At 39.3% G+C, this 22,121-nt stretch overlaps 1 protein-coding gene across 3 annotated transcripts in view; it reads left to right on the top strand.

Moving 5' to 3' along the window:
* The window catches only part of MFSD11 (major facilitator superfamily domain containing 11), a 2,028,489-nt gene that overhangs the window by 1,562,445 nt on the left and 443,923 nt on the right, over positions 1–22,121 (top strand). For all 3 annotated transcript variants that reach the window (XM_044090491.1, XM_044090492.1, XM_044090493.1), the window contains exon 12: positions 10,515–10,689. In XM_044090491.1, coding sequence (XP_043946426.1) covers positions 10,515–10,689 — 175 coding nt within the window. The remainder of the gene's footprint in view (positions 1–10,514; positions 10,690–22,121) is intronic.

A 22,121-nucleotide genomic window follows, 5' to 3' on the forward strand; every position in this document is an offset into this window, starting at 1 on the left:
TGATGTACAAAGTTCTACTGAAGATCAGGGAGGAACAGCCAAAGGTGATTCTGATAGCTCCAGACTGGCCAAGGCAGCATTGGTATCCGCTACTGAGAAGCATGTCTCGAACGAACTCATGGCGTCTACCTCTATGGCCTTTACTTCTAACGCAGAACAACTACAGGACCCTGCATCCAAACTTGAAAACGTTGCAGCTAACTGCCTGGAAAATTGCATAAAACAAAACCAAAATGTTTTATCTCAGAGGGTCAAGGACATTATCCTGGAGGCTCGCAGACCCTCCAAAAGAAAAACATACTCAGCTAAATGGAAGAGATTCCTCATTTGGAGTGCATCAAAGGGTACAAATGTCACACTGGCAAACCTAGCACACATCCTAGAATACTTAGCAGAACTGTTCCACAATGGCCTCTCCTATTCTTCCATTAAGATTCATGCTTCAGCAATTTCAGCAGAGTACAACATGGATCCTCCTATCTTCTCTCACCCTCTCCTCAGACAATTCTTAAGAGGGATCAAAATGTAAAACCTCCAAGGAAACCACCTCTGCCTGCATGGGATCTCAATTTTGTGCTGGAAAAATTAACACTTCCCCTTTTGAACCAGCAGCATCAGCAGACTTACAGTTCTTATCTTGGAAAACTGCTTTCCTTCTAGCAATCACTTCAGCAAGAAGGGTATCCGAGTTACAGGCATTAATGGCAGTGCAGCCTTTCCTTATCTTTCACCAGGATAGAGTGTCTCTGAGAACCAATCCTACTTTCATGCCAAAGGTTGTATCCAGGGTATCCTTGAACCAAGCTATTCATTTGCCTACATTCTTCCCTAATCCACAGAACAGGGGGGAAAAACTATTGCACACCTTGGATGTACACAGACAACTACGCTACTATCTGGACAGAACTAAAACCAGCAGAAAAACTGACCAGCTTCTGGTAGCATATGCAACAGGAGTGCAAGGAAAAGCAATTTCCAAACAGGCAATTTCAAAATGGATAGGAAATTGCATTCGATTCTGCTACTCTTTTCATGGAAAGACAACTCCTGAAAATATCAAGGCCTCACTCCACAAGAGCCACAGCCACCACTACAGCTTTCCTACGAGGAGTGGCTACCAAAGACATTTTAGAAGCTGCTACTTGGAGCTCCGTGCATACATTTGCCAAGCATTACAATCTTCCTTTATACTCCAGATCCTGAGCAGGTTATGCAACTGCAGTTTTACAGGGGATCTTAACTACACCATCATTATCTTAGTGCCTCCTCCCCCAGTTTGGCTATGGTATTCTACCCATATGTTATGACTGCAGATGCATCCTTCAAGGACATAGTACAGTTTTGTACCTACCATAAATGTAGATGTCCGATAGGTATGCATCTGCAGTCAGGATTACCCACCCTCCTTTCCCTCTGTGGTATTCCTAGGGTGCTTACCCCTCTTTTAGCTAGCTGGGGGAATCTGTTATGGTGTATTTGTTTGTATGTATATATGTATATATATATATTTTGCTTTCTACTGTTTGGAATTTTCTACATTTATCCAAATTTAGCCTTCCTAGAGGGCACCTGGCATCTGGGGCAAGAAACACTGAGGAAAATGGCGTCGGCTGATGCCTTTATACCCCAGAAGCTATGACGTCGGGTGAAGTGCGACATCAGCCGAGGCCAGACCCAGACTTTGGAATCCGGCCGACCGAAGGGCTGCCTGAGGCAGGACAACCCATATGTTATGACTGCAGATGCATACCTATCGGACATCTACATTTATGGTAGGTACAAAACTGTACTTTCTAGCATATGTTATGTTAGAAACAGAAGTAAAAATGCTTCAGTGGTCTTGATTTCACAAAGGGTTTCAAAGAAACTGCACTGTTTAGCCCAGGGGGCTTATCTGCCTGAAGTTGCAAAATCCATTTTTGTTCTGCCTCTTCCACTTTGTTCTTAATGTCCCCTCCTCTGTTATTTTTATTAATGATTTGTACCACCATAAAGTTAAAAACATGGTATGAGTTCTCTGCCTGTACATGTTTAGCCAGAGCGCTAGTATCTTTCTTATTAGCTATATCTCTTAGATGCTCAAGCATATATAGCTGTTTTAACATAACATATGCTTTTAATAAGAACCTTTTATATGTTGTATTTCTGTTTTTAATGAATTGCATGACATCACAGAGAAACAGCTCTTTGATTGGATGTGCCTTGATTTAAATTTATTGTCTTGATATATGTTTGAATGAGTCTGAAGAAACGATTAGTTGTTGAATCGCGAAAGCGCTTACTCTTGTTTTCATTAAAGCTCTATTTTCTTGGAACCTGGAACTTGGAAGTTTATTCAGCCATGGTCAGCTTGTTTTATTTTATTTTTGTTACTGCTTTGAGGTGTAAACCAAGCATTTATCCAGTCTTTGGACCTTTTTCCTTCTTTATGTAAAGAAGGACTGGATGCTGCAAAAATTTTGACAAAAGAGATTTATGGACTGGTGGCTAGGATTGTAATATTGTGTTAAAATAGGAAGAGAAAAAAGTATACATTTACCAAACATAATCAATGTTGAGGGGGAATAGGGGTGTTGTAAAATACTGGGGACAACCCAAAACTTTTTATATTTTTTTTTTTTTTTTTTGTGGAAAAGGACATTTGACAAGTAACATGACAAAAGAAAATGTTATATTTGTGGGGAAATGGGACATGATGCAAAAAATGTGAATTGAAATGTTCTAAATATAACAAAATTGGATATTTATGGATGCATTACAAAAATGAAAGTAACAGTAAAGAAAAAGAAAGAGAAGCAAATGAACAAAGGGAAGAAATGTTAGAAGTAATATAAATAGAAGAAAATTTAGATGAGAAAAAATAGTACAGAGGACATAGAAGGTAGTTCTGAAATAAGTGATGAAGACATAAACTGGGAGGTAGTAAAGGGGGGTAGTAAAGGGGGAAAATAATTCTATTGGTAAAAGGGTAAAAGACGGAAAAAGAACATTTTAAAGGGATAAGCACAAAAGAAAAAAGAAAGGTGATAGATGAAAAGAACATCTACGGTTAAATGTTGGGGCTCACTATAATGGTTAAGATATTTGAGGCCCAGGGAGAAAAGGACCAAGGTATCATATTTAATGCCATCAGTATTTACAATAACTCATTTTATAATGCAGTTTCAGTGAATATGTAATGTAAATGTCAGTGCAAATAAAGTTTGTTTTTATAGGCTTTGTACTGACACTTTAAAGGTAGGAGAGTGGTGCATAGGATAAGTAATAATTTAAGAAATACAGTAGAGTGAGGTATTAGAGAAAAGCAAGTTTGAGTGTTAACAGAGAAATAGTGGTGAAATGGTAATTTGGTTGTCCTGATTAGAAGTGGGCATAGTACTTTAAAAAGTATAATAAAGTGAAGTATTAAAAGGGATAAGCAGATTGTGGTACAATGATAAGTGTCATATCTGTGCCAATAAAACAAATTTTGCTTGTGGATGTACCAAAGCATCTTTATACGAGGCACAACATTCACTGTGACATTCAAGATTATGAAAATGTGCAGTCTTTCTTTCTTTAAGTATCCCAGATGTTTTTCTAAGTAACCATTTGAAATGTCAGGACCCACTAGAGCAAGTCCTGAAACACAGACTGAATGGCCCAAAAAAAAAAGACTTGTATATAATAAGGCCAAGATTGCCATTTCTCTGCATATCCCCTTTTCTCCAAGGTATGGCTATCTCTGAATTGGTATATATATATATATATATATATATATATATATATATATATATATATATATATATATATATAATATATATATAAGTTATGGAGATGTGGGTGCCTGACCCCCCCCCCACACACATACACATCATGGGTGCTTGCACAGCTAAGTAGGTGTTTACTTTATCTGTTATGACCAGAAGTCTTACAACCATCTAACTTCTGTATAATTCTGATAGGATACACCTTTTTATGTTGGTTTAAGTATTGTGCCAAGTTCTTTCCCCTTCTTTAACTTAATTTACAATCATCTTATTATAACAAGTCTGAATTTGCAGTCTTTCCATAATGCTGAATTTAGAAAATTATTTCATAAAAGTATAATCCAGTGCTTAGTAATAATTCTTCTAATATAAAAAGCTTTGCTGTCATTACTAGCAGTATTAAAGCTCACCAGCTGTCTGTCAATAATGGTGGTATCCTAATGTTGATACTGTAACAGTTGTGCTCTACAGATTTGAACTTCAAGGATGTTTTTAACATCATAGTATCTCTGTACAAACATATGCACTAGGTCCTGCAAGTCTTCTTCAGGTCCTGATTCTATGCTGCAAATGGGTTTCAATGTCATAAATTGTGATTTGGAAACACACCTAGGAACAAGTGCAGGGACACAGCTGTCCTTGCTATAAAATAGATTTTTTGAGAATGATTTTTTGTATACAGTGGTTTTAATGACTTGTCAGTAAAATGTCAGTGGTGAATAACTCTTCCCTTATGAAAAAAATTGTAACTAAAACTGTGCCAAGTCATTTTGATCCCCCTTCCAAACCACCCAACAGCTATATAAAAACCTTGTTCCATGTCTTTTTTTCTCTGGATGTGCATTTGTGTTCATATTAATGTGTTTCATCTCTGAATAGCTCATAAAATATCTGTATATGATGCAGCAGAGGCAACCAACATTTTAGTAGGTGTAAATAATATTCTTTCTTGAAGTAAAATGCATTTTTGTTTGAAACAATACAGCCAATTATAGTAGAAAGTCTTTAAATTCATAAACATATAAATCCAATTCCTTTAACTGATAGCTTAAGGCTTGCAAAACCCTCTTTAAGGGGGTACATTACTGTACAAGGAACCTATATCTAAGGTGCCCATATGCCATTTCCACTCAACCTGGCAAACATATTAACTATAAAATTCTGTGGTATCTTTTATCCTAGCCTGAACTGAATTCAACGAAGGCGCAAGTCAAACTTCTAAATATTCTATGTTGAGGAACTGTTTTGAGCCTATGGGTTGATAGTTTTTTTTTCTTTTACGAATATTAGGCAAGATATAAAAAGTTGTAGTTTAGGTTTATGGGCAATAATGGAGAACACTGGACTGTGTAAATCCAGAGTATAGAGTGACATGGCTATGCAAAGTCCACCGTTATCACCCGAAACATTTACTACCACTAAAGATGATAACATTGAAAAGCTTTTCTTTATTGCTGAGCATATCTCTCAGCTGTCTGTGACATTAATTTGAAAAATTCTTAATACTGAATGCATAGCATTCTCTTCAGATGTGGAACAGTGAGGAACATGGACTTTTTAAGACTTAAAATGAGCATTCCTCATAATGAGGTCATTTGAAAGGTATGAGTAACAATAATGGGTTTTCTAGCCATTATTTTTAGCTTTGCCCCTGTTTCCTGAGAGTTGTGGCTGAGATGATATGCAGGAGTTCGAAGATGTGATGCAACTGCCATAACACTCTTGAGAGCTATGCAAAAACAGTGGTGTGGTCCTGTTCGCCGGTTCATGAGCAGATAGTTCCTGATTCAGTGTTTCAGTATTTACGTGTTGATTGGTGCAGTTTTCCACAAATTAATCTGTTTAAAAACTGAGTTTGTATTACAGGGTAGCTTAGTATAAAAGAGTGGATTCATAAGTTGGTCATGTTCTTCTCCATTATATAACATCTTATTCCATACAACTATGCAGCCTATCTTATCAGCAGTAGTTATTGCCAAACTGTTATCACTATTTAATTTTTAAAAGGATTCTATGAGATGGTCAGATTGTTACTACATTTTCTAAAAAAATCTCAGAAGCTTCATCATCCAAATCCTTGATAACAACTTTTTCAAATATTTTAACAGAAGGATGTTAAGGTGAATCTTCTAGCTGTGGATATACCAATATCAAGAGAGTTTTCATCTTTCCCAATATTCTCTTTAGCCAAAAACCAGAGCTTTAAATTAAGCAACTGATAGAAGGCCTTAAGATAGTTTATAGTCTGAAACTCAGATATATGTAGGGTGAGTGAGTAAAATTTAGACCTTTACTGAGAGCAGTTTTATCAGACTCGTCCTTTTCATCATTAGATGCATTAATTTAGATATCACTAATCTTGTCATTATAGTTTCTGTCAGAACATTTTGCATATTTTGAAATGCCTATCTCTATCATTGTTAGGATGTTTCCTGCCACCCCTTTTTTTCTTCTTGCTCATAAAAGATTTTGTATCCCATAACTGGATGCAACTACAGCTGTAGATGGAATATGTTTTGTCTAATATCACTTAACTCCATCTGTTTCTGCAAAAGATGACCATTGATCTATGTTGCCAGAATCAGAAATGGGAATAGTCACTTGGTTTCCTTATGGATGTATATAGCTTACCCTTTCATTACACTTGTTATAATTGTTTCTGTTTTGACTGCCAATATCTAAGTTGAAATGGCAGTTTATCTCTTGATCCAGCTGTAGTCATTCAAATCAAGCTGGTATTTTTGGTATTTTAAGTTTTTTAGCTTTTAACTTGTCAGTTAATTGAAGGTAAGAAGCTAAAGACTGTGCCTTATTATTTTATATAAGCACTGAATGGCAACAGTACTGGGTTTATATATAGTACTAGATAGTAAGAAAACCCAGTGGCCATTTTTAAAATAAACATACCACATTAAATAGAAGTTCCTTGTCGGTTACAATGATTTTTAACTTGGAGTTGTACGGCCGCAGTGGTGCAGCTGTTAATGTTCTCAACTCACAGCAAGAGGTTCTTTGGTTCGATTCTCTGCTGGTGCACCTTCTGTGCTGACTGCATGTCCTCCCTGCAGCTGAGTGAGTTTTAAAGACATGCAGGTAGGTGCTTGTGTGTATGCGTGCCCCCTCTATGAAGGTGGGATGCTGGGCTAGCACTTTACACCGTAAAAAGACCACTGCCATTCAGTCTGCGGGCCAGTGAGCCGCTGTGGTGACCCCTGACTGGGAAAAGCCTAAAGACATTGCTAGTTGTAGGCAGCAGCTCAGGCAAATGTAAAATGCTGCATTACTTTTTTAAGGGGCTGTATAAGTCAATTGCAAGCTGCAGACATACAGGTTGTGCTAATGTATGTAAACATTGTGATAGCAGAAGTGCTACTTTTTAATTTCTCCATTTTATAACCTTCTGTGTGGAGTATGCATGTCCTCCCCGCGGTCGAGTAGTGTTCGAAAGACATGCGTGAATGGGCATGCCTTTGTTGAAGGTTGGGCGTCGAGCTGGCACCTAGGCACCGTAAAAATCTACTGCCAATCATTAGCAGACCGGAGTTCCGCTGTGGTGACCCCTAACCGGGAAAAGCCGAAAGAAAAACATAGCACTAAATAGGATTTTGATTGAAATAACTGGAATGTAGAAATAATGTGGTTTCTGTGCAAGTCAGTAGATTGAATTGATGTTACTTTTTCACCTCCCCTCTAGTAAGTAGTATTGAATAGCCTTTTGAATGGTGCATTTTTGCTGTATGTTATCAATAGGCAGCAGTTTTACTAGGCATGTACTTGAAATGTTTTTTACTTTAATAGGATGTTACATTATAGCATTCTGGGGATGTCATACATGTATGGAGTGTACAGTATAACTATAATGCATTTATTAGTGTGTGAAACACTCATTTTGTGATATAATCTATAGTATTATACACACTATAACAAAGATATGTGGCATTTAGTGGCTATATCATCTAGAGAGTAAGAGGTTATTGCACACAGAAAGCAATGCCATTTGGCTGTGATTATCCATATGACTTCCCCATTGAAGTTTGTTTTTCTTGTGCGGGTAGGTACATATAAATTGATGAAGGCAGATGTTGCTGAAAGTGGTTTGTTGGCTGATCTGTTTGAGTAAAGAATACATTTTCACAGTTGTATCTTTTTGCTGACTCTCTAGATTTTTGTTGCTTTCAGCACGTCTGAGATCCATTCACTTGGGTGGTTTTCTGCATTTTGGTTTGCTGTAAATGTATAACGCATCACATCCATGTGCATGTGTAAATATAGTGCATGTGTATGTTTTGTAATATTGATGTAAACATAAAAATGCAGAGAGAATATTATCAGATTCATGACATAGAGTGACAGCAAGGATTTGGAGAACTGTACGGCAAAGCCAGAGTAATTTGTTTTTCTTATACTTCAGGTCAGAGAGTTAAGGATAGGAGCTGTGATCGAGCTTCATCCCGTAGTCTTGAATTTGATTCTCTCAGGTTTCCACTTTGCTAATTGTGTAACTGTAAGTTACTTAACCATAAAATGTAGTGTATATGGGTGTGTACATATATATATATATATATATATGTGTGTGTGTGTGTGTATATATATATATATATATATATATATATATATATATATATATATATACACACACACACACACACACACACACACACACACACACACACAGACAAACTTAACCCCCCCCGTAACTTAAATATGCCAAGTCCAGGATTGTACCAAGTTGGAGAAGTGAGAAAAATCCTTATTAATAGGAATCACTGTAGCAGCACAATAAAACCCACTCCCAGGATTCACCAAGACAAAAGATCACAGTAAATTTTAAAAGAGAAAAAAACGCACAAAAAGCAACCAACCATAACCACCAGATAAATATGACACCTAAAAAAACAGAATCCATAGAAAAATGCAATTCAGCATTATTGACCCTCACACTTACCAAAATTTGCCATGATCTGCACTTGCTCATTTAATTGTACTGCTAAACCCCTCAGTCTTATGTGCTGATAAGTATATGTTTTCTTTTTCAAAATTTACTGTGTGCGCACGCGGTCACACCTACGTATACTATTAATAGTTTTGCTGTGACCTTACACTTATTGTGCTCTTGAGAAATGTGTTGTACATTTAGTGCAAATAACGCACTATGAAAATGACAATATTTTACTGTAATTAACATATGTATTTCTGTAAAGGCTTACATTTCTTTTAAGTTTGTTGTCATGTTTTTGTGCTCCTTGGAGCCCAGGTTGTGGCTGGAAAGAGTCAAATTACCAGCCCAGCTACCCTATGCACAAGTAAAATTTAATTAATGAAATAAATACAAAAATAAAATTACTTTACCCAAATTAACTAGGGTTTGAAGAATGATTGTAAACATTGTTTTCACAGATTAAAGATTAGAAGTGTGTTTGTGTGGGTATCAGAGATATAGCTGTTCTAATATCTGAAAAACCTTCATTCTCACCTGACTTTTTTCACTAGAGCATCCATAATCCTGCTAGTAAGGGGGACTGTTATCACTTTACCCCCAACTAGTTCTAAATGAGAAAATAGTAAAAGGGGTGGTACCCTTTACAGAAATAATTAGTTACTGTAGTGAAAAATTGTCGTCAGTAGTAAAACCTTTCCAGTATTGTTTTAGCTTTTGTCCCCTATAGATTAAAAACAACAGTACCTCTGAAGTTTGATATTCTTTATCTTCTATGCTGCCTCAAAATCTTGTCCAACATGCAAAATGTAAGTCTCCCACATTTAAAGTTGCTGTAAAACTAGAATGTAATGTGTAGGGGGTTTGGACCATGGTTGTTGTATCAGATGGTAGCTGATACAATAAATAGCTAAAAAAAAAAAAAGTTGTGCTATCTATGGAAAATCTTAGTGTAGAAAGATTCATAATTGACTTTTTAATGGAACTGTTCAAGCTGACTCAGTGATGATTTTTCTTTTTCCGCAATGCCCCTTCTTAGGGAAAAAGTCCACTGAAAACCACTTTAAATGAACTAAAAAAAACTAGTTTTTAGCACGCTCCTCCCCATTACTTATATGTATACTAACTCCATGCTCACTAGGGTTGCCACCCCTCCATTTTTTTCTGGACTATCTGGCAATCAAATCTATTCTCCGGTAGTCTGGAAAACACTGTACAAACTCCAGTATTCTGTTTCAAAAAAGGGAACTGAGTATCTGAGTTTGTTAAATCTGCTGATTTACAATGCTTTTTTGCAGAAAAGCATAGTAATTCGGCCGAAAGCAGGCATCAGGAATGGAAAAAGAAGGCGTTCCCCATCAAGTGATGGCATAGTGACATCACAAAATGGGTGGGATGTGGGTGGGAGAGAGGGCAGGAATGGGCAGAGTTGCAGGTGATGCAAAAGGTGTGGCATTACTCCGATTTTAGCCACAACAAAAGGTGGCAACCCTGATGGTCACACAAAAGTAGTAAGAGGCAAAGTAAGATTCACTGAAAGTGGCCTTCATTGTATTTTTTTGATTAAATGGGCTTTGTGGAGAAGAAAGTCATCATCCAGTTTTTAGGTTCCCTAGCAGAAAATGATAACATATCGGATGCAACTTTCTTTTTTCCCTAAAGAAAGGGCAGGCCGATGTGGTATCACCAGTGGCATCTTCATGTTGCCTAGACTGAAAGGGTAGGCATAGTCAAACTTGTGTAAGATGGAAAGGTAATGTTTCATAAAGCATTTCTGTTTCTTCCTTTGCTAATCAGTGCATTTTTTCTTTCTTTATAATGTTTGATAGGTGGAGGACTCTTTGGATTGCTGGACAAATGGAATCGCTATGGCAGGAACCCAGTGGTTTTGTTGGGACTCGCAGTCCACTTTATCGCATTCTATTTAATCTTCTTTAACATACCAGGTGATGCACCCATTGCTTCAGCTGATGGAACTGACAGGATTTCTTTCATGACTCCAAAGTAAGTTCTTTATTTCTTTGGAAGTAGCATGTAAAGTCTTTAGTATAGTAAATGATCAGCACCAGTTATGCTGAAGTGTACAAGTTACAGACCAGAGTGTTTGCTGTACTATGCATAGCCTGTAAATTTTCAGAAGCTGGTGTATTTCTTCAAGAAAAGTTACTGTGGCAAGTATTCACAGATAACAGTGCAGCAGCACATCTTCCTCTGCACTGGCAAAGCTAATTTACACTACTGCACTGTTTAGGGAATCATAGTCCTGCAAATTCCCACAAGTGCAGCATCTTGTTTTGTGGTAATTTGCATGACTATGAATCACTCAACAGTTTAGTTTTGCACTTCTCAGCTGACCGCCATGCCAGCTTGTACTACAGAGCATTGTAGGTCCTAGCAGAGTACATGCAAGACCATATTTCTCCTCCTCCTGTCTCACACACACCAACACACATGGACATAGTCACTCTCTCACACACACACACACATGCTTACTCACTCACAGCTACGGACTCACATATAAATATATCTACAAATAGATGGACATATATACTGTCATTCCACACCTACCACAGATGTTTGACAGGGAAGACTAAGTGGAGTGGAGCCACACTACAGGTTGTGGCTGTACTCTACTCAGCCACCCTGTGTGATAACATAGACTGCACATATACACACAGGCATGCACCTTTCACAGAAACTGATACTCATGCACAATCACAGAAAGACACAGATCATACACACCCACAGGCAAAGATACACACATCCAAGTGCATGCCTACCCTGCAGCCATGATCTCTCTATTCAAATCAGCCACAGTTCAAATCAGGCATCAGTTGTCTCACATACACAAACACACACACACACACACAAAGTATTCATATCAAGATACAGATACTACAAGACTGACTTGCAGACTGTCCTTGTATTCATGCGCGCGCGCGCACACACACACACCCATGGACTCCCATACACATATTCACTACCACTTACCCCGATCAACAACAGGTGCACAATAATGCTGCTCTGCTTTCCTGCACAGATATCCCCAATTGACTTTCATAAGTAAACGTATTTGCTGCTTTTTAGAGTAACTTGCATAACATGGAGTTGGGTGCCTTCTGCACTATGAAAGTATCCTAACTAAGCAGTACACCCAGGTATTAACAGGCCACATCAGCATAATCTTTACTCCATGAGTATTGCATTTAAGTATAGCATGAATTATTGCTGCCTCATCGTGCAGAACTGCAGTGGATGGCAGTCCTTTGTACATGACTAGGACAAGCTTGCTTACTACATGGTTTTGCCTACTAAGCAGTTTGTTTACAATCCCAGCATTTTTTTTTTTTTTTTTTTACTCTGGAGTGACATTGTTCCAGTTCTGTTTTGTTTGTAACCATGATGAGTCTTTTGCAACTGCCTTTAATGCACATGTAGCTAAAATGTATCTTCATTCATGGGAGTATTAAGGCGCTTTAGTGACTTGCTTTTTAAAGGGCAGTGTTTGTTTGATCTTTCCTTAAAGGGTACTCATGTAGCAGGTATCATCTGTAGGTCTGGCACCACCTATGTTGATCTCTTCAGTCAACTTTTCTAGTAGATACACATTTGCAGGTAACTCTGTCTAGTATCAGGTTATGCTTGTGTATAAGGGTCAGTCCTTTATGTTCCCTTCCACATGAGCTTTGCCTACATCGGACAAGTTTAGTTATGTTTATATCTTTCACTTCAGATTTTTACCCATCCCTTTCACTTTTCATTTTGCTGTCCATTGTCTTAATCATCATGCTGCTATATTTAAGAGATCGTTTCATCATTTTGCCTAAGTTTTCTTCAGAGAACCACAGTTCCTTTCCTGAAAGATGATGATGGTATATACTAGCTGAAGGGTACCCATGTGAACTCGCATCATAATATATCCTTAAACTTTCAGAAAAAACATGTGTTGTGCTTAAAGGTGAAATGCAACACTTTTCTTTTTTCTTCTACTCCTTTTGCCTTGTCAGGCTGTACACTGTTGATATAATAGTGTTTGATGGCAGCATTTTAGAAAAAAAAAGTTTAAAAATACAGTAATGAGGAAGGGAAAAATCAGGACAGTAGACTGTGTTATTATACAAGTCTTGGGTCATCCAAAATTGTTAATTATTTTTTGAAGGTTGACATCAAGGCAGCACAGTCCCTCAAGGGTAGTCAGACCTACTGTTCCTTCATGGGCATATGGAAACTTGTGTGCTGTACTTCAGTTTTTTTTGTATGCCTTTATTAAATTCACAGAATTTTAACAATGATATGGGTGTACACACAGTTATAAAAACGAAAAGTTGTACAAAATGTTTTCATTACTTTCCTGCATTATACATATGTTTTCTACTTTACCAATTATCATATACTCCAGCATTGCATAAATCACTCAAGTTATGACTTCTTTGAAAGTTCACTCCTTCACTAGAGCATTATCCTGCATATATTGTTTCCACAAATCCATTTACTTCTATGTAATTTTTCACCTTCCCTTTTGTAAAGATCCCAGCACCAATTCTTTTATTTATTTCACGACACTCATTACTTCAGGTGGAGTTGGCTTAGGTTTTGGTTTCCATTTTCTAGTAGTTGATTTTTTAATAGCCAGTAGCATTTAACTTAACAAGACCTTACTATGTGTAGGCAGTTCAGGCCCTATATCTGATCTCAAAAGAATCATTTAGTTATTTACAAGCTTCTACTCCCATAATATTTCTGGCAAAATACTTGGTAGGTAATTTTTAAAATCTGCAAGTTTGTTACATTCTCAAAACATATTCCCAGTTACCTCTTTTTTCCCATCACACCTTCATCAGTTATCTATCTGAAAAAAAAATTCTCATAAGTTTGCTTTGGGAATAAAAATAGTAACCAAAGAAAATGCACTTCACTGACTCATAAGTTTACAAGGGCCACCTTTAGCAGAAAAAGATCACCACTGAAAAACGTGTAGTAACCCAAAATTAAATTTTAATACATTGTGTTAAGTGTTTTCATCTTTAAGTTGTACAAGACTTTATCAGAACTAAAATACAAAGCCATACCTAGCATATCTAAAGACATATTTACCAAAATAACTCTCATTAACATATTAAAGGTATATACACATTTAAATGCAAAAAAAAAAAAAAAAAAAAAACTTGATAAAAACTCTGAAAATAAAGTAATACATAAGTTAATCAATAAAATATGTACATACAAAAAATAATGAAGGGTAAAAAATTAATTCATTCAAACTGCCATAATTTAGTTCTCCATATTTAATACAGGTAATAAAGAAACCATTTTATTAAGCCCTGGCTGTTCAAGGGTATTTAATTTTAACTGCCAGAGCTCTTCACTGTATTTAAAAGTGTTGTCATAGCAACCAACTCTGACATCTTTGTGAACAACTTCAAGGATAGCAAATATAAAATTGTTAAAGGCTTCACAAGATGTGGTATGATTAAATAGGGCATTACTAGTGTTTTTATTCTTAATATCCTGACAGTGCTCGTATATCCTTATGCATAACGACCTCTCAGTTTTCCCAATGTAAAAATATTTACATTTTGAACAAAGTGCCACATAAACTATTCCTTTGGTTTGACAATTCCCACTGACCACTTGAGTATATTACAGTTGTGGTTTCTGTGCAAATATAGACACATTGCTGACAATAACCATATTACATGTGTGTTAATTTCCTGTCCTACTTGTAATATTCCTCTTCAATAAATTTTTAATATTGACAGCTGTTTTATAAACAACACAAGGAGGAAATGCAAACTTGTTGGAATCAAACCCCCCTCATAATGTTCCAATTATTCCTAATTATATTAATAACTGCATCATTCAAAGGACCATATTGTAAAATAAAGGCTTGAGTAAAATTGTCGTTCTGTTCTTGCAGATTTTAATGTTCTCACTGTTCCTGAACTCTTACCCAAAATGGGTTAAAAAGCATTATTTTTCCTATGTTTAAATTTGGTTAAAATATCTAGAACAAAATCAATAGGGTACCCCCTTTCAGTAAACATATCCACTAACTTATTACCTTTATTTACAAAATAAGAGTCTTCTGAAGTTATCCTTGAAAATCTGATAAATTGCCCTTTTCACAATATCCATCTTAGTTTTCAAAGGATGAAAGATTTTAAAATAAAAAGCTGTTATGATGTTCTTCATTCCACATTGCTGCAGTCCTAACTATTGGGTAGTCCGCTGTCCAGTCGGCCCGAATACCAAAGTATATGGCTGACGTCGGTCAGGGCGCATTAGACTGACGTCAGTACGTCAGGGTACTAATGCGCATGACCGACGTCATATCCTCAGTCTTTTTTGCCGCATGGTCTGATGCAGAAGCAATTTTGCGAGTGCAGGTTGGCGTTCTGAAAGTTTCTGAAGTCAGAGTTTCAGACCGAATCAAAGTTGGCTAAGTACCCCGTTGGGGAATATTTTGGTTTTTTCTTGCCTCAGTATTTAACCGGATGTCAGAAAAAGTGAATAACTGTATTTCTTGTGGGAAACAGATACCTCATAGGGATTACCATACTTTGTGTATACCTTGTTTAGGGCCTGAGCACGACGTTGTTGGATGCCGCTCTTGTGCTAGATTTAACAAACGCACTATTAAGAGAAGGTTAGACTGTGCCAGGTTAGTGTTTGGGAAGCGTTGTAATTATAAAATGCCGCCGGAGGCTCCGGCCCGCTTCGCCAAAAGCACAAGGACAAAGCAGCAAAACCTAGAGTGGAAGAACCGACAGTCCCAGACGACGGATCTTTAGAAGGCTCAGTGGAGCCGGAGGTTTTGCCAGGTGTTTCTTTGGAGTCTCAGGGAGAGACTTTACTGTTACAGGATGTATCCTCGCAGGGAGTAGGCCAGGCTGAGGGGGCTTCTCAGGTGGCTGTTCTTCCCTCTCTTCCTAAGGTGGTTAGAGCCTCCCTTCTGTTTGCAAGGCTTCTTTGAGAGGCAGGCCAAGTTTAACTCCAGTGGGTGTTTCTCCTAGTGCTTCAGGGTCTTTGCCTAAGAAACATATGCTTAAAATGGCAGAGGATTTGATTACTATGATTAGAGGTTCTATGCCCCCCCCTGATAAGAGGCCTAGGGTGGAACCTGAGTTTGAGAGTTTTGAGCAATGTTCGAGGCTTCTGAGTCTTCGGCTGAAGACTTGCAGGAGTATCCTCCTTATTCTGATTCTGATGTGGATGATTCTACTCCTTCAGCTTCTCCTCCTGAGGATTTTTCATTTTCAGAGACTCTGCATTCCATGAGGGAGCATTTTAAATGGGAAGGTCAAGATTTCTCTGATTCCAGGAAGAGGCTTAGGAATTCTTGTTTTACCCCAGCATAGGCCTTTAGCTATACCTCCTGTTCTGAATGTGGTGGAAGATGTGTTTGCAGAGGCTTCCCTCAATCCTGATTCTTTGCCTCCTGCCCCAGTTAAACTGGATAGGTACTATAGGGTGCCTGAAGCTCATAAGTATCTTTTTAAGAGTCCTAGGGCAGACCCGAAACTGTCTCTCAGGGGCCTAAAGGTGTGAAGGCCTCTGTTGTTAAAAATCCTGTTCCTCCTGATAAAGAGGCAAGGGCTTTGGATAGATGGGGAAAGAAAGTGTATACTTCTTCCACTTTAGCCATGAGGGCGTTGAATTGTCAGTTTCACATGTTAAAATATCAGAATTATCTCCTTTCACAATTGAAATCTAAGGTGGATGCTCTGGCAGAAGGTATTGAGTGTAAAGAGTTGCAGGATTTAGTTCATGTGTCTGAACAGGTGGGTAAACATTCCTTGCAATGTGGTTTTGATGCTGTGCAGGCCTCCTCGAGGGTGGCTGCCACTGGTTCTGTTCTTCGTAGGCATGCCTGGTTGAGAGATCAGAATTTAGCTGAGCATGTTAAAACAAGGATTTTGGATGCTCCTTTGCAGTCTGATGTGTTGTTTGGTTCGCCTGTGGAAGCAGTCTTAAAGAAAATGGAGGACAAGGCTAAGTCTATGCAAACTGTTAAGGATTTTTTGCAGGTGCAGCCTCCGAAGTTTAGTAGAAATTGGCCTACTAAGGGATGGACTTATCCTGCTTATGATTCCCAGTCTAGGGGTAGGTCTAGACGTGGTAGGGGCAGAGCTCAAGGTTCTTTTAGGCCTAGGACAGGGAGTTCCCCTGCTCAGACTTCTGGTGAGGGCAGGGGTCAGTCCTTTCGTAAGCAGACCCAATGACCTGCCTTTTCAGCTGCCAGTACATTCTCGCCTGGCAGCACCTTTGGGAGGAAGGCTGTCTCTTTTCAAAGAAAATTGGGATTTAATTACCCAAGACAGATGGGTTCTGGATATCATTCACCACGGTTACAGGTTTTATTTCCATACCATGCCTCCTTTCAAAGGCATGCCAGACATTCCTCCTCTACAAAGACAAGAGGCTCACAAGCAAATTTCTCTGTTGCTCCACATAGGGGCCATTCAGCCAGTTCCTGTGCCAGAAAGGGGCCTAGGATTTTATTCTCGCCTGTTCCTAGTACCAAAGAAGGGGAACACGTGGAGGCCAATTTTGGATTTATCTATCCTCAACACTTATCTGGACATTCCCAAGTTCAAAATGTTGACGTTACAACAGCTTTTACCTCTGCTGGGCAAGGATCACTGGATGGTAACTTTAGATCTCAAGGAAGCTTACCTTCATGTGCCTATAAGACTAAGTTGCAGGAAGTATCTGCGTTTTCGAGCTGGAAATTCTCATTATCAGTTCTCTGCATTGCCCTTTGGCTTATCCACTGCACCCAGAGTATTCACAAAGGTTCTGGCTCCAGTGATAGCTTACTTCAGGCTAAAAGGAATTCAAATCTATCCTTACTTGGACGACTGCCTGATTCTAGCTCAAGAAAAGGAAGACCTTCTACAGCATTTGGATTATGTCATAGCAGTGCTAAGATGCCTAGGGTATTCTGTGAACGAAATAAAGTCCAGTCTAGTACCCTCTCAAGACATGTGCTTTCTGGGTGTGAGACTGAATACAGCAGCCCAGATGGCCTTTTAACCCCGGACAAACAAAAGAATCTTTCCAGTTACTTCCATCAACTATCTCTTCAGTCCGGGCTGACTGCAAGGACAGTCCTTCAAGCCTTAGGGTTCATGGCATCTTGTATTCTGGTGCTTCCCAATGCCAAACTGCATATGAGGAAGCTGCAATGGTATCTCAAAATGTATGGACACAGCACTGCCAGGATTTGGACACTGTCATTCAAATAATACCTTGCATTCAAAAGGAATTTTTGTGGTGGGCTCAGGAATGTCACCTAAACAAGGGACTCTCTGTGACCCGGCCAGAGGCGAGTCAGATTCTAACGACAGATGCCTCAGACATTGCTTGGGGAGCTCATCTAAATGGAAAGTGGATACAAGACAAGTGGCCTGCCAGACTACAGCATCTACATATCAACATGAAAGAGATGTTAGCAGTCCAGTTTGCATTAATGGCTTTCAAGGAGTTACTTCTTCCAGGGCAGGTGTTGATTCTAACAGACAACACAACTGTCATGTGGTACATCAACAAACAAGGGGAACACATTCTTACCCATTGTGCAGGCAAGCAATGATTTTATGGGAGACTGCGCTCAGTTTGCAACTAACTCTTCAGGCAAGGTTTCTGCCGGGAGCACAGAACTCCTTAGCAGATGTGTTAAGCAGACAAATCATGGATCCCCACGAGTGGAAACTGGATCTTCATGTATTTCAAAATTGACAGTGTCATGGGGAACTCCAGACATAGATCTGTTCGCTTCTCCACTAAACCACCAGCTGCCAAAGTTTTGCACAAAGAGGTTTCATCACACAGCTTGGAAAGTGGATGCTCTTTCTTTCAGTTGGAAAAATCTTCATGTGTATGCTTTTCCACCTCTGCCTCTTCTCCCAAAGGTGCTTCTAAAGGTCAGACAAGACAAGCCAAGGATGATTTTAATAGCTCCAGATTGGCCTCGGCAGCACTGGTACCCATTACTGAGGAGTCTGGTAAGGAAGCCTCCATGGCCTTTACCCTTGATTCCACACCTGTTGTCTCAGAGGGACGGTCACCTGCTCAATGTCAAGCTTCAATCTCTTCATCTAACAGCCTGGCATATTCTGTTTTGAAAGACAGCAGGTCTCAACTTCCTCAACAAGTTTTAAATGTGATTATGGAAGCCAGAAGACCTAGTACAAGGAAAGTGTACGCAGAAAAATGGAAGAGATTTTTATTTTGGAGTGCAGCAAACAATTTGGAGATTTCTGAGCCTAATTTGAGTGTGGCTCTTCAATATCTTACTGAGTTATTGGACAAAGGTTTGTCTTTCTCTTCCATTAAGATTCATGCTGCAGCAATTTCAGCTCACTATGATTGTGACCCACCATTGTTTTCGCATCCTTTGTTCAAGCAATTTCTTAGAGGGGCAAAGAATATAAGACCCCCACGTAGAGCTCCTACTCCTGCTTGGGATCTCAATTTTGTGTTGGAGAAACTTACTCTACAACCTTTTGAGCCTGCGGCTACTGCTGAATTGAAATATTTGTCATGGAAGACTGTATTTTTGTTGGCCATTACTTCTGCAAGAAGGGTTTCTGAGTTGCAGGCCCTTATGGCGGTAGAGCTTTTTTTGATTTTTCATAAGGATAGGGTATCTTTACGTACTAATCCTTCCTTTATGCCTAAGGTGGTTTCTAGTGTGGCTTTAAACCACACTATTCATTTGCCTACTTTTTATGCAGATCCCCAAAATAAAGGGGAAAAGATTTTGCACACTTTAGATGTACACAGGCAATTGCGTTATTATTTGAGCAGGACTAAGGATTTTAGGCAGTCTCAGCAGTTGTTTGTTTCTTTTGCTTTGGGTTCGCAGGGCAAGCCTGTGTCAAAACAAACTATTTCTAGGTGGATTGGGTTTTGCATTGCATTTTGTTATTCCCATCATGGCAAGGAGATTCCAGCTGGAATTAGGCCTCATTCCACTAGGGCTACTGCCACTTCTACAGCATTTCTAAGGGGTGGCCACTAAGGATATTTTGGAGGCAGCTACTTGGAGTTCAGTGCATACTTTCTCTAAGCATTATCACCTTCCTCTCTACTCTAAGTCTAGGGCTGGTTTTGCCACAGCTATTTTGCAAGGCATGTTGTCAGTTCCTGCTTCCTTATGATTTGCCAGCCTCCCTTACCTCTGCTTTGGGATTCTACCCAATAGTTAGGACTGCAGCAATGTGGAATGAAGAACATAGTACAGTTTTGTACCTACCATAAATGTAGATGTTCGAGGATCCACATTGCTGCAGTCCAATTTACCCTCCCTCCTTCCCTCTGTGTTTAAGGGTGGTTGTGTAGGTGAGGTTATATTCTGGTAATTTTGTATATATTGTACATATTTTTGGTGCAGGTATGTTTGGAATTTTTGGTTTTGGCCTTAGCTTTTCAGGGTCTTCTGACATCTGGGGCAAGAAAAGACTGAGGATATGACGTCGGTCATGCGCATTAGTACCCTGACGTACTGACGTCAGTCTAATGCGCCCTGACCGACGTCAGCCATATACTTTGGTATTCGGGCCGACTGGACAGCGGACTACCCAATAGTTAGGACTGCAGCAATGTGGATCCTCGAACATCTACATTTATGGTAGGTACAAAACTGTACTTTTTCATTCTGTATATAGTGGTTGAAAATTTTCCAAATGTTTAAACAAAGGGACATCCAAATAATTAATCTTATCATGAGCAAACTTAAGAAAGGGGGTTGTAATGTTAGAAAACTCAAAAAAATTCATACATGTACAAACCTCCCCAGCCTCAGTATAAAAATAGCATCCAGGAACCTAAGATATAAGTGGCAGTAGCCCCAAAACATGGAAGAAAAAGTATATATTTCCTTTCTCACATATAGGTTCATAGGTTCATGTTCATACTAGGCTATCTGCCCTAGGGCATTTATAAGGCTAGCCAGAATGTGTTTGGCTTTCGCCACCCATTTTAAATTTATTTTGCTATGCCCTTTTTCGAGGTTAGTATACTGTGCCTCTGTCTAACAGTGACATAGAAGTGATACCCGGGGTAAACCTACGATCTCCCATCCACTCATCAAGATTCCTCTTGAAGAGAGTCAATGAGGGACTCTGTCTAACCTGGACTGGGATTTTATTCCAGAGTGAAGGGAGCCTCTGGGTTATGAATCTGTCCCTCCAGCATGTCCTATTTATTTCAGTGCTGAGGCTCAAGTCTCTCGAGCGCGTAGCTCAATGGGATGATTTGGATTTTCTGAGGTGCAGCATGTCCATTAATTCTGGGTTGGACATGGCTTTATACGTCAGGCACAGATCGCCTCTGAACAGGCGGTATGCCACTGAGTAGAGCTGGAGTTTCTTTAACCGGGCAGCATATGGCATCTATTTGAGCCCTTTGATCCTCTTGGTGAGGTACTTTTGGGGTCTTTCCAGTTGCTGCAGGTGTCTGGTAAGGTACATCCCAAAAGGGGCATTGTACTCAATTATGGGCCTGATGAGGGATGAGTAAAGAGGGCATGAGGACCTCCCCTGATCTAGATGTGAATCCCTTCATGATTAGGTGGGCTATATAAAATGTTTTTCTAACCACTTTGGCTACGTGGTTGTCAAATGAGAGATTGCTATCAACTTAGGTCCCCAGGTCCCTAATTACTTCTTCTGTACTTAATGGATTACCACCTATGTGGTAATTTGTGGGCACTTTGTTTTTGCCAAAGGGGATGACTATTCACTTTTTGGCATTCAGCTTGAGGCCATGGCTCTGGCACCAGTTGTCTGTTTCTATGAGGCCCTTTTGGAGGATGCTTGTGTCGGCTGGAGAGTCGATTATGGCGCCCAGTTTGCAGTCATCTGCGAACTTGGTCAGCCACAGTCCTTCCGTGTTGGCCTGTACCTCCAAGAAATATATACCGAACAAGAGAGGTCCCAGGACTGAGCCTTGTGGGACACCACTTGTAACTGGTTTGGAGTCTGACATGGCTCCAGCAATTCTAACCATGTGGGTTCTGTCCTTGAGCCAGTTTGCAATCCATCTAGTGACATAGGGGTTTATATTTAAGCTGGTGAGCTTATCTATAATGCCCGAGTGGGGTATTGTATCGAAGGCTTTTGCGAGGTCCAGGTAGGCTGTGTGGACCACCTTCCCCTCGTCAATGGCCTTGGTGACTGTTTCAAATAAATCAACCAGGTTTAAGAGGCAGGATCTGCCCTTAACAAAGTCGAACTGGGTAGGATTCAGTGTCTGTAGGTCCCCAATATCTTTATTTATGAGGTCCATGATGATCCTTTCCATAGCTTTGCAGACCAAGCTAGTCAGGCTTATGGGGCAATAGTTTCCAGGATCCGTTGAGGCACCATCTTTATGGAGAGGGACCACTGTTGCTGTACACCACTCTTTGGGCACATATCCTGTAGTAAGGC

This window comes from Protopterus annectens, chromosome 12.part0 (genome assembly GCF_019279795.1).
Source record: "Protopterus annectens isolate FY-2018-M chromosome 12.part0, PAN1.0, whole genome shotgun sequence".
Taxonomy (NCBI): domain Eukaryota; kingdom Metazoa; phylum Chordata; order Ceratodontiformes; family Protopteridae; genus Protopterus; species Protopterus annectens.